Source organism: Mchenga conophoros, linkage group LG6, assembly GCF_057382185.1.
Source record: "Mchenga conophoros isolate Kocher_MC1m ecotype Shallow Benthic linkage group LG6, M_conophoros_male_GT1.1, whole genome shotgun sequence".
NCBI lineage: Eukaryota > Metazoa > Chordata > Actinopteri > Cichliformes > Cichlidae > Mchenga > Mchenga conophoros.
The window spans coordinates 38,804,207-38,814,932 of NC_140531.1; the positions used below are offsets into that span (position 1 = coordinate 38,804,207).

The following is a 10,726-nucleotide window of genomic DNA, read 5'->3' on the forward strand; positions in this document are numbered from 1 at the left end:
AATCACTGGACAGGTTAGAATCCAGCTGGAGGCCTGTGGAAAATGTGGAGTGCAGAGATTTAGAACTTTTAACTGTATTCTTATAAACTTTATAAATTTCATAAACCTAATAGTTGTTCTTGTCTTTCTGTGAAATAACAAAAACATTGTTTTATAAATGCACAACAGTCGAACGAGTATCAGGGTCACTTCAGGAAAAACAATCATTTTGAGAATAAAGTTGAGATTAAAGCCTTCTATAAAATGCCTGTGTAGATGAGTCAGTGAAATTTTACTTCAGAATCTGTTTTAATTACAAGGAAACGATTTCTCTTTTAGAACGCGAACGCAATGTGGCGATAAGGACGTCGAAGAGATGGTGCAGAAAGCTGCATCTGCTCAGACGGGAAAGAGAAAACAAACTTGGAGTCCCGTCAGTCTGAGCCATGAACTACCTGGGCAATAAACTTTTTCTGTAATTTTATAGATTTATCATATTAAAAAAAAAACACCGAGACATAATGCTGAAGTTGTTCCTTTTTCTTATATTAAGACGTCTCAGGGGTTAAATCTTTAGTTAAGTGTGTGTAGCTCATGATGTCAAATGATTTTTACATCCCTGCTCTACAGTCTGAGAAACACAGCACCAACCAATGGGGGGGGTGCCACAGTGGGTATGTCCAGCTTTCATTTACAGACTTCAGGTTGTACAGGTGACCAAAATAACCAGCGAGAGGCTCGATCTCAGGATTTTATTAAAACAGAATTTAAAGGCAAAGGTGCAGAACGTCTACATACAGGATGACATGAGGACGTGTGCAGGCAGGGCACAGGCAGCATGCTGGAAACAAATTAAAATCCTACTGTACAACTGTACAAAATAACATCAATAAATTACACCATGTACAGCACTCACTGCCTCCCTTCGCCTTCCTAATTCCTTACTTTACAAAAAGCACATTACTGTTTAGGATAATTGGGAAAATTCATTTTAAAAGCTAATTAAATCCTTGCTCAAAGTAAATTTCACCTGGCCCCTCCCCTCCACGTCCCTTTTTATCTGAAGAAGACGACAATGTGCACACCCTCCCCCCTCCGAGTACATCAACTCATCTTACGATCAAACCCATCTTGCAGGCCTGGATTAATGGATCGATAACACTCCAGGCCTCTTTGCAGCTTTTTGCTCCTGCAGTTAAAGGGGAAGGCAGGGAACAGATGCAACTTTTAGAGTATTTATCCCGTGGCTTTTGGAATTATTTGGACCAAACACGCACTATTAAGTTCACAGGTCTGCAAAAACACAGAAAATCCGACTTGAGTGATGATAATAAAGACAAAATCTGGTACAGAGTGCAAGTTTACAAGACTTTTAGTATCTGTGCTTTTATTTATATTGCTAACAAGCTTTCAAAGGTATCTGCACATCCTGGATCCACCTACTCTTGATTTAAAAAAGTTCTTGGTAACTTTATACAGTCTGGTTTTCAGTGATTATTGATTTATTGACATCTCAGTAGATATGCTAATCGGCCAAACAAACAAACAAAAAAACATACATAAACAAATATCACTCAAACATGCCAAATACACTCTGCATAATACTGTTCAGCTTGCCAGCTTTTAAGTGGAGGAACACAGTCGTGCTTTACAGAGACAAGGTGACATCCAAGACCTGAACAGATCCAGCTGTCGTACAAAATACTTTACCAAAAATAAATAAATTAAACCAGTGCTGATAATGAGGTTCATGGTCAAAGAGGATCTGTAATATCTGTGGTTTGTTTTGGGGTCGCCTTTAAACAGAACACGTCAAAGGCGGGACATTCGCAGGAAATCAGAACCGGCCTCAAACAGAAACACAGCTTTGTTTTGTTTTGTTTTTACACATATCGGATTGACAGCGAGCATTAGGGACAAACTTGAGGTAAGAAGACCCTCAACCTCTTAATTTACTGTTATTGAGTTAAAGGGGTGACATCTACTTTGTAGTGTTTAGAGGAAGCTGATGAAAAACAGCCCTGGTCCAAATGAAATTATATACACATATTTCTTACATCTATAAGTCCGTTTATGGGGTTATTTGATATTTATTTTGTTAGTTTTGACTCGGGTAAGTGGTTAAAGAAACTCCCATATCTGCTGAGGAAACAAACCCCTCTCCACGTCTCCATGATGGGTTTCCTCTCCCAGCTGCTGGCCCAGGACTCCAGCTTTTTACTGAGGGTAACTCACTTCCTCTTGCTCTTGGTGTCGGTGGTCTGGAAGACGCTCGAGGCCGACATGAGGTTCTCAATGTACTGACCGAGGACCTGGTTCTCAGACTTTAGCTTCAGGTTCTCCTCTTTGACTGCATCGACTCGTGCTGACAGGTCTGGGACAAAAAAGGAAATGGGCAGCTAAAAGGCATACTCTTCCCCATTAGGTCCCCTTTCTTAGCATTTACTGACCCCCTGTACAATTTTTGTCACACAAATTATCACTTAATTATTAGTATTTAGTAGATTCGCATTTATCCATCCATGTTGTAAATGGGCCTGGGTCACTCAGGAAGCTGTCTAAGCAGACATGCCCAGACCCATCTTAAAGCTTTAGATGTAGAAATTTACCAGAATACACACTGAAAGATCAACATGTGACTTATGTAAATTATTTCTGTATTTTTTCCTCTATGAGGATTTTTTTTAAAAACCCAAACCAGTTTTTTACTTATCAAAATCTGCATTTAATGCTTTACAGCTCATGCAGTAAGAAAGAATACGTAAAAGGAGAAAAGGCAGCTGCACAGAGAGAAACGTCCAGCGTGTTAAATCAGAAACATGTGATTTTTGGGGGTTTTATTGAATCTGTTTTAGGGAACAAACGCAGGATGTACATACAAAAAAAGGCCCTCGGATATCAGAGGAAGTTTCCAGATATAAAACCAGAAAATGTGCAGCGTGTTGTATCATTTTAGAGTGTTTCATCCATGAGGTCATTGTTCCCGTCTGGTAAAATTTAATTTGTGTGTTAAGAGGGTTTGTTTTTGTTTTTTTTACCTTCCAGTGTGTGCTGAAGTTCCAAAACCTGATTTATCAACCTCGTCTTCTCCTCAACTTCCACCTGATTCTCCATGTCTCCTGAAATAACAACAATACACGTCAGCATCATTATTATCATATTATTATTATTAGTAGTAGTAGTAGTAGTATTTCTACATAAGCTAACCCTGAGGGAGACTGTTTCACCCACACGTACCATCTATGTCGCAGTTCATGGTGATAAGCTCGTTCTCCTGTTTGGTATACAGGGCTGCAGATCCACCATCCACTGTGAGACAAAGAAAAGCGCCGTTATAGCTGTGAGTTGTAACATGGAGTTTATATTTAAGAGGCACTGTACAATCTCTCTCTCTTTTCATAAACAACAGTAAATATGGTGCCATCAGTGTTTACATTTTCATGTCAGTAGAGTTGGTGTGTCAGGCAGGGTGGCCTACTTACATTACAGAACACGCGGACAAGATTCATATGGGGAGGATATAATGGAAAGTCTATATAAGACAGTGATTTTAATTATTAGCAGAATCACTGAACATTACATTTTAGGTTGATTATTATATGCTCTACAGATGACACACTTCCAGCTGTAATGATTCCCCCTTTTGTTTACTCTCAGTCTTACTGCTGGGCAATATGTCCAAAAACTTGAATTTCATATCAGTGGATATCAGTGATCATTACAATATAAGACAAATTCCCTTCAAGTTTAAAGTCACAGTGCTGAAAAATATTGAAACTGCTTCTGGGTAGTTTTCTATATTGTCATAAATATCATTATCATAAATTTTCTTGAATTACTGTGACATAACTTTGAAGCTCTACTGCTCAGCTCCCTGGCACTTTGTTAGTTCATGTCTCCTGCCAACACGAGCTGAGGTATGAACCAGACCGAGACCTGTTCCATCCTGCAGTGTAAAGCCAGGTTTATTCCAATCCTAAAGCACTGAAACTGGGTTACCACAGTAGATCATCTGTCTCCATCTCTCCCTATCCTTTTGTTTTTGGCCAGTAGTAGCAGAGAATCCACCAGCACCCTGTTGTCCAACAACACGGGAAGCTGCGTTTGTTGATTTGGCCAAGATTTTACTCGGGATGTCCTTCCTGTCACAATCCTCCCCATTTATCCAGGCTTGAGACCAACACTAGGAGCACTGGCTTGTGACCGGGTTGCACTCTTGTCAAGTTGCCTTTGTCTTAATAAACCTATTAATTTACTTATTACATAATTATAAAGAGCTCACTCATTTACTGATAGTCTGCAGAGATTAAGTGCCTTAACTGTTACAGTAATTCATGACTAATTCTAGACCAAACAGTGACACAAAAAGGATTTTTCTGAATAAGGATGACAGCATTTTTAACCTTCCTACACACTGAGTATGTACTCAGCTCATCCCTAAAATTATAATGAGTGCACCAGCAGCTGAAATAACAGTTACAGTTATTTTAATGCGGAGAATGCTTTATAAAGACTATCATAAGATATTTATTACTATTATTCTACTGTTATTATAAACTATAGAGAATTTGGGAAATTTTGATTCAAATTAAATGCACTGTATCAGTGATTTAACTGATCAACAAAGTAACTTTGATCGTTTGTGTGAATAGTGTAATTTTGTTTGGCTTGTTTGGATTTGGTAACCGTTACCGTGTCTGAGTGAGTGATGATAGCATGATGGGAGCACACACCGCACCCAGGCTGAGAGTGCTGTGGTCATACTGCATCAATAAAACGCGTGTTAGGAGCCAAATGCTGCTTTGGATAAAGGCGCTCATTAGTTCGCCGGTCTGCCGTCCAATAATCGAATCGATGCTGACACTGAAGCAACGATTAAGCAGCAATGAGCGCCAAAACATAGCATTTAGCTAAAAAACACATACAGATACACAAAGCTCCACCTCCTAGCACATCACGATTCCTACTCGAAGCCACGGCCGAAACATCGGACAAGGTGCTGGAGGCAGTTTTCCCCGACAACACAAGCCAAAACAGCACAAATGTGTCCGATAATGGGCGTAGATAGATTAGCTCCATAAGCTAACTAGCTCAGTGGCCAACCAAGCCAACGATTCTGAAACTTAATTTACTTTCAACACCAAAAACGTTTAAACGCGTCATAAGAAGAAACCAAACAAAACCACCTGGTCTGTCTGATATTTAAATTTTCGCTGACAAATAAAATTTACACCGTGGCACCGAGCGAAGAGCAGCTAACTGCTACAAGCAAATTGTTGGCTAGTTTTAAGTTCAGACAGAAATACGTCCCGAATTTTTATACTTCGAATTTAGGAACACAGCAGATGTAGGAGTATGAACTCACCTAAAGCAACAAAAAAAGTCTTCTCCGATTAGCGGAGTTACCCTTGCAAACAGACACACAGCTGTGATGATGATGACGAGGAGGATGACGATGACGGCTACATCGCTGTGTGTTACCACACCAACCGACAGGGGGAGCAACATACCACATGCATTACGCACCATCGGAGACTTTCTCTAAACTTCCGGTTTCGTGATGTAACAGAAATGTTGGATTTCGTGGGTTTTTATCATATTTTCATTTTTATTAAATATGTTGGAATTAGTTCTATTTTAGACTCGCAAAATACCTTTATGTGGGTTTGCCACAAGGCTACTAATCCACTTTACGGCACCTGCCATTTTGATTTCAGGCATGAAGCCAGCAGCAGCTGAGACTGTGCCCTTAACCAACCCAATCAGCATGCAGTCTAAGTATACTAAAATAAATTAATGAATAAAAAAGAAGACTCGCCCAACCAAAGTGTGGGGTTGTATATGTAGAGCCAGATGTAATATATTTTAGCCGTTTAGCTCTATTCAATAAGTGTTATGTCACGTGAGTCCCCTGAATTATACCCTGTTTCTTAACAATGAGATATGTCAGCTCTGAACACACACACACAAACACACACAGCTTTCCTAACAGATGCTCGTGCTTTTCCGTCTGGTAGAAACCCCAGCGCACGCACACACACACACACACACACACACACACACACACACACACACACACACACACACACACACATCTATGCACATCTACAGTTTTCTATGTGAATGCATGAATGAAGTGTTATCTGACCTGTGTGAGCATTATTACATGCCTGCATGTCTGTCTGTCTGTGTGTGGCACCCCTGTGGCCTCAGCTCCATATGCTGCTGCTTGTTAGCCAAACCCAAACCCTGTGGGGGCACTGCTGCCTCAGCCAACAGTTGTCTGAGGCCAGTTTACCCTGTATCCATCCTCCTGTGCGTTCCTTTCTGCTCTGTGGAGTGTGTGTGGCTTCCAAGGTCTTTATGAGTAGCATTCTAGGATTATTAGGTAATAGGAAACTGGGTCTTTAGAGGGGATTTGTAAGAGGAAACACAACACAACTAAGGTTTCCAGTTTGCATAATTGAGGGTGTATCTGCTTTCACTGGCAAGTGGGTAAAGACCACACAGACCACAGATTAAATTTAGGAAACCCTGAGATTCTTTGTGTGTCAGAACTGAATGTGAAAAGCAAGGGATGGATCTCACTGTGAAATTGCACACTCAGTGGCTAATGGCTTGTGATTACAAAATTTTCCATAACCAGAAGCTACAGACATCTTATATATTGTCTGTGATTTGACACAGGCAGCTGAGCAGCATCTAACTGGCTAAACTGTGTAACTGAACTGTAAGACAGCTGCTGATGTTGGTACCTTAATAGTAACACATATATTAACAAGACAATAACTGTTCAAATTAATTTAAAGTTTAATTAGTGCATCAACTTCCACAATAAGTGTTCCGGGCATTTCAAAGTCCGGGCTTCATAGCAGGAATTCACAAACCTGTTGATGATTCTGAAGGTGACTGCAGCCATCTTTATTTACAGTCTGTGGCGTCTACTCTTTTCTCTTTGCTTACATGCTGTTCTCGAGCTACTTACTTCAACTCTAAATAAAATATTATAGTTTGAGATTCATGTGTACATAGTGAAGATTAGTAACAATCGGAGAGTGTGAAATCCGAGAAGTAAAAAGGAGCCACACCCCAGCCAGTAATGCCACACACCCATATAAACACTGTGGTATTGTTTCTACCTTATAGCCCTTTGTGCAGTCACATGCTTGTAACATTAAAAACAACGGTCTCTGACCGTTTGCTCCAGGTAAAATAAATAAATAAATAAATAAATAAATAAATAAATAAATAAATAAATAAATAACAATAATAATCAGAACATAACCTCACCTGTAACCCAAAGAGCGCATGCTTTTGAACAATAAGCTGTTTTTTAAAGCAACTTTTTAGTTTTAAAACATAGAGCTGCACACTGGAATCAGTTTAATAGAGGGGGGTTAGCTCCTGTCTTAGTCTTGAGGCGACTATCTGTGTAAAACTGTGACTGACAGACCGACGTTTACAATCTGGTCGACTGGCTGCAGGCTAAAAGCTGTTTGTGCAAATAGAAATAAAGGACAGGTTAGGGCTAAATCTGAAGAAGTGGATTACCTGTATCGTCTGCCAGAGAGATGTTAGTGAACGTCCCATCATCCTCGTCCACTGTGGCCTCCATGGCCTGAGTTTGCTTTTCGTCCTCCACTTTTATTCCTTTCTTTCTTTGATTATCTCACAGAGTCGTGAATGTGTGTTGATCTTTCCGGGTTTTGTTAGTCTCCGTTTCTTCTTTCTGTTTGTCTGTTCTCCCCCTCTGGCTCTGCCTTCTCTCACACACACCTGCTGCCTTGAATTGCTTGCCACGGTTACCTGCTCTACCTGCCTGGCAGCTCCGGTTACGTGGCTGTCGTGGGAATGGGTCACCATGGCGACCATTTGACCAAAACACGAGACAGACTGCTCAAGCAATAAAGTTATCGGGGGTCAAAGTTTAAGCTCCTGTGAAATGGAGTAATGGCGAAGAGGCACATTTAAAGTATCTTCAAATTAGGATCGTGAGCCATGTGAGCACACTGCAGTCCCCAGCTCGGTGACTCGGGACAGTATGCTCCTCAGTTTTTATTTATTCATTCATTTATTTATTTACATGAGGTTTGAATTTGAAGGCTTCAGCTGACTTGAAATGACCGGAGAAATCTTTAACGACAAAGAGCAGTTTCCTCAAATCTGCGGTGCATCCTGCACTCTGGTGGCTGAAGCTTTGCACTGCAGCTCACTATCCACTGTCTGTGGACTAGAACAGGGGGGTCAAACTCATTGTAGTTCTTAGGAGACTTCCTGCGGGCCAGAGCCTGGATGAATTATCCTGTAGGCATTCAAGGCATGTTCCCAGGGGTCCATGTACAGTTAGAGGCCCATCCAGGAAACCGTGAAAAATAACTTGTCTTCTCTTAAATGTTAATCTTAAAACTATATCTTATCAAAACATAAATAAATATGTTCTTGAAATGACAAAAGCGATATAACTGATAGCCTGTATTTTACCTGGCTCTTTCTCCCCAACACTGCTGAGGCTAGTAGTTTCTCAAAGTCCTCCAGCTAGTAGAAAGAGTACGTCTGAAATGAATGAATCAGAGAAACAAGAACGTCGATCTTTTATTAAAATGGCTATTTTTACTTCAGTTTAACATTCTAACATCTCTGCTCTGAGTAGCCCCTTGAAAACGTATTACCATATAACACTAAAGGGATGTTTTATAAAAACAAATGTTTTAAAAATGATCTGATACCCCTACAAAATATTGTCTCTTATTTAAACTTTTACATGGATGATATTTGAAATAATAAAGATCAAAATGCTTTCTTAAAGATGTCATTCGGATGGATAGCTGACGTTTGCAAATGTTGCAGGAATGCTCGCTGTTAGCTGGGTTATTTGGGTAACAGATTAAAAAGGGTTTGTCTTATGAAAGATTCCTACAGTGGTGTATGTCCTGAAAACATTTTTATTTTTTATCTCAATAATGATAAAGCCTGCTGTGTGGCACAGACCAGCCAAGACATTTGCAGTTCATTCTTAATGGCCAAGGTTCTAATATTTGATTCATCTGTTAGGAACCTTTAAACAGCCGGTTCCTGTGTTTGTGTTTTGCCCTTATACAACCAAGCTTGGTTGTGTGATCATTTCACCCTCTGCTTTGGCAGCGGCCAATGCTCTAATGGTGAGGCTTTACAATGCAGTCCCCAGAAATAATGTTTAATGTCACATCGGTGTCTTTTGTGTGGAATTTATGGTGCAGACACAGGGAACACCATTAATGCAGATACCCACTGCAGCTGCATTAATCCAGTATGAACAATGGTCAGAAACCTAAGGCTCCAGAGCTGCATGTAGCCTCCATCTCTGCTGGCTCCCTGTGGCTTTGAGAAAGAAAAAAACCCCCACATGAATATGAATACTTTTTTTAACATTCCAGTTTTTATTTATGGTTTCTATAAGTGATTCTTTATGTTCTACAGTTGTATAAATGTGTATCATATGCACCAAATAAAAATAATAGTATGTGAACCAGAGCCAACATCTTTCACCTGGTGCCTTATTAAAGTGGCTGGCATAAATGAATGCACACAAATGTCTAGTCCTGAGCTTTAGACTCCAAATCCCCCCTAAAAATGACAGGAAAACTGAGAATGCAACAGGACCTGGGCACATTTATTTGCCTTTTACTGTTGTGATGGCTGAAGTTACAGCCACTCATATTGGGTAACATCTATCAAACATCACAGCGCTACAACAGACTTATACATAACACTACACATAGTTGTTTTTCCTTTAAATATAGGATTTAATTTACAGGGTAAAAAAGAATTGGTTTTGGTGTAGTGTATTCTAAAATAAGTGTGCACATTTTAGTTTATAGTGTTATGTGTATGATTTAGTCTCCCAGAGTCTGTTGCTCCCAGCCCCTTGAGCTAAGAGGTGGAAAAGGGGTGGAGCAAGCCTATATGGAGACCTGCAAATTGGGTCATACCACAACTCTGGATCATAGGGGGGGGATGGAATTTGTTATGTTGGTTTTAGTGAGTTGTACCCTTTTTGTGTCCTTGTGGGCTGATCAGCTACTATTTAAGTTTTCCCTTTGTCTCATTTCGGTAGGTCCGATTGTTTGAGTTACTAGTATTGGGGCACGCTGGTTTTTGAGTTATGTTCTGTTACCTTGCCCTTATTTATGATTTAGATTTTTGTATAATTTAACCAAGTTTTTTTAACAGGGTAAATAAATAAGGTAACAAACCTTTTTCAGACTTTAACCTGTGCCTGACTTTCCTCAGTCCATCACTACTGATACACTTGATCTGCAGCTGGACTTTAATCAAACTCATATTGAAATTGTCAAGAGCTGTTAAGCTGCTATGTGTTTTAAATATTACCAGACTGGTGTATTTTAAATTTGATTCATATACACAAACACAGCTAGGACCTGCACAGCCTTATAGATACACAGAGATGCTAAACATTCTGATATGAGTATGAATATGTTCTTTTTCTTTTCGTTTGTTTGTTTGCTTCAAATGCAAAGTTATGGAGTCAAAGTTGAAAGTTAAAACTTCCATATTTTAGGCTTTTATTTAATCGAGTCTGTTTTTGTTTCTAAAAGCGTTTTCTGTGTGAATGTTCAGTTTGCACTAAAAAGGACGTTTTTAAAAAAGAACAACAAAAAGAACAACAAAAGCGAAACACAACATCAAGGACCTGAAGACCTAAAACTTTCTGAAGTTTGCAATTAGCATTTTGAATAGGAATCACTGA

At 39.7% G+C, this 10,726-nt stretch overlaps 1 protein-coding gene across 4 annotated transcripts; it reads right to left on the bottom strand.

Moving 5' to 3' along the window:
* Positions 1-717: 717 nt before the first annotated feature.
* Positions 718-7,756, bottom strand: scoca (short coiled-coil protein a). 4 transcript variants are annotated; one of them, XM_085277945.1, is made up of 4 exons: positions 7,531-7,756; positions 3,217-3,288; positions 3,018-3,098; positions 718-2,353 (listed from the first exon to the last, which is right to left on the bottom strand). In XM_085277945.1, exons 1-4 carry the CDS (start codon positions 7,592-7,594, stop codon positions 2,211-2,213), a joined length of 360 nt encoding a protein of 119 aa, XP_085134071.1. In that variant the 5' UTR covers positions 7,595-7,756; the 3' UTR covers positions 718-2,210. The 4 variants fall into 4 exon arrangements, with proteins under 4 accessions (XP_085134071.1, XP_085134072.1, XP_085134069.1 ...); XM_085277946.1 differs by lacking the exon at positions 7,531-7,756 and adding an exon at positions 5,345-5,497; XM_085277943.1 differs by lacking the exon at positions 7,531-7,756 and adding an exon at positions 4,905-5,102.
* Between the last annotated feature and the right edge of the window lie 2,970 nt (positions 7,757-10,726).

Coding starts and splice junctions, on each gene's coding strand:
- scoca (XM_085277943.1), bottom strand. CDS start 5,058: ATGGAGCTAATCTATCTACGCCCATTATCGGACACATTTGTGCTGTTT. Junction 3,289..4,904: donor AGGTGGAGCTTTGTGTATCT/GTATGTGTTTTT, acceptor TTTGTCTCACAG/TGGATGGTGGATCTGCAGCC. Junction 3,099..3,216: donor CATGAACTGCGACATAGATG/GTACGTGTGGGT, acceptor TTGTTATTTCAG/GAGACATGGAGAATCAGGTG.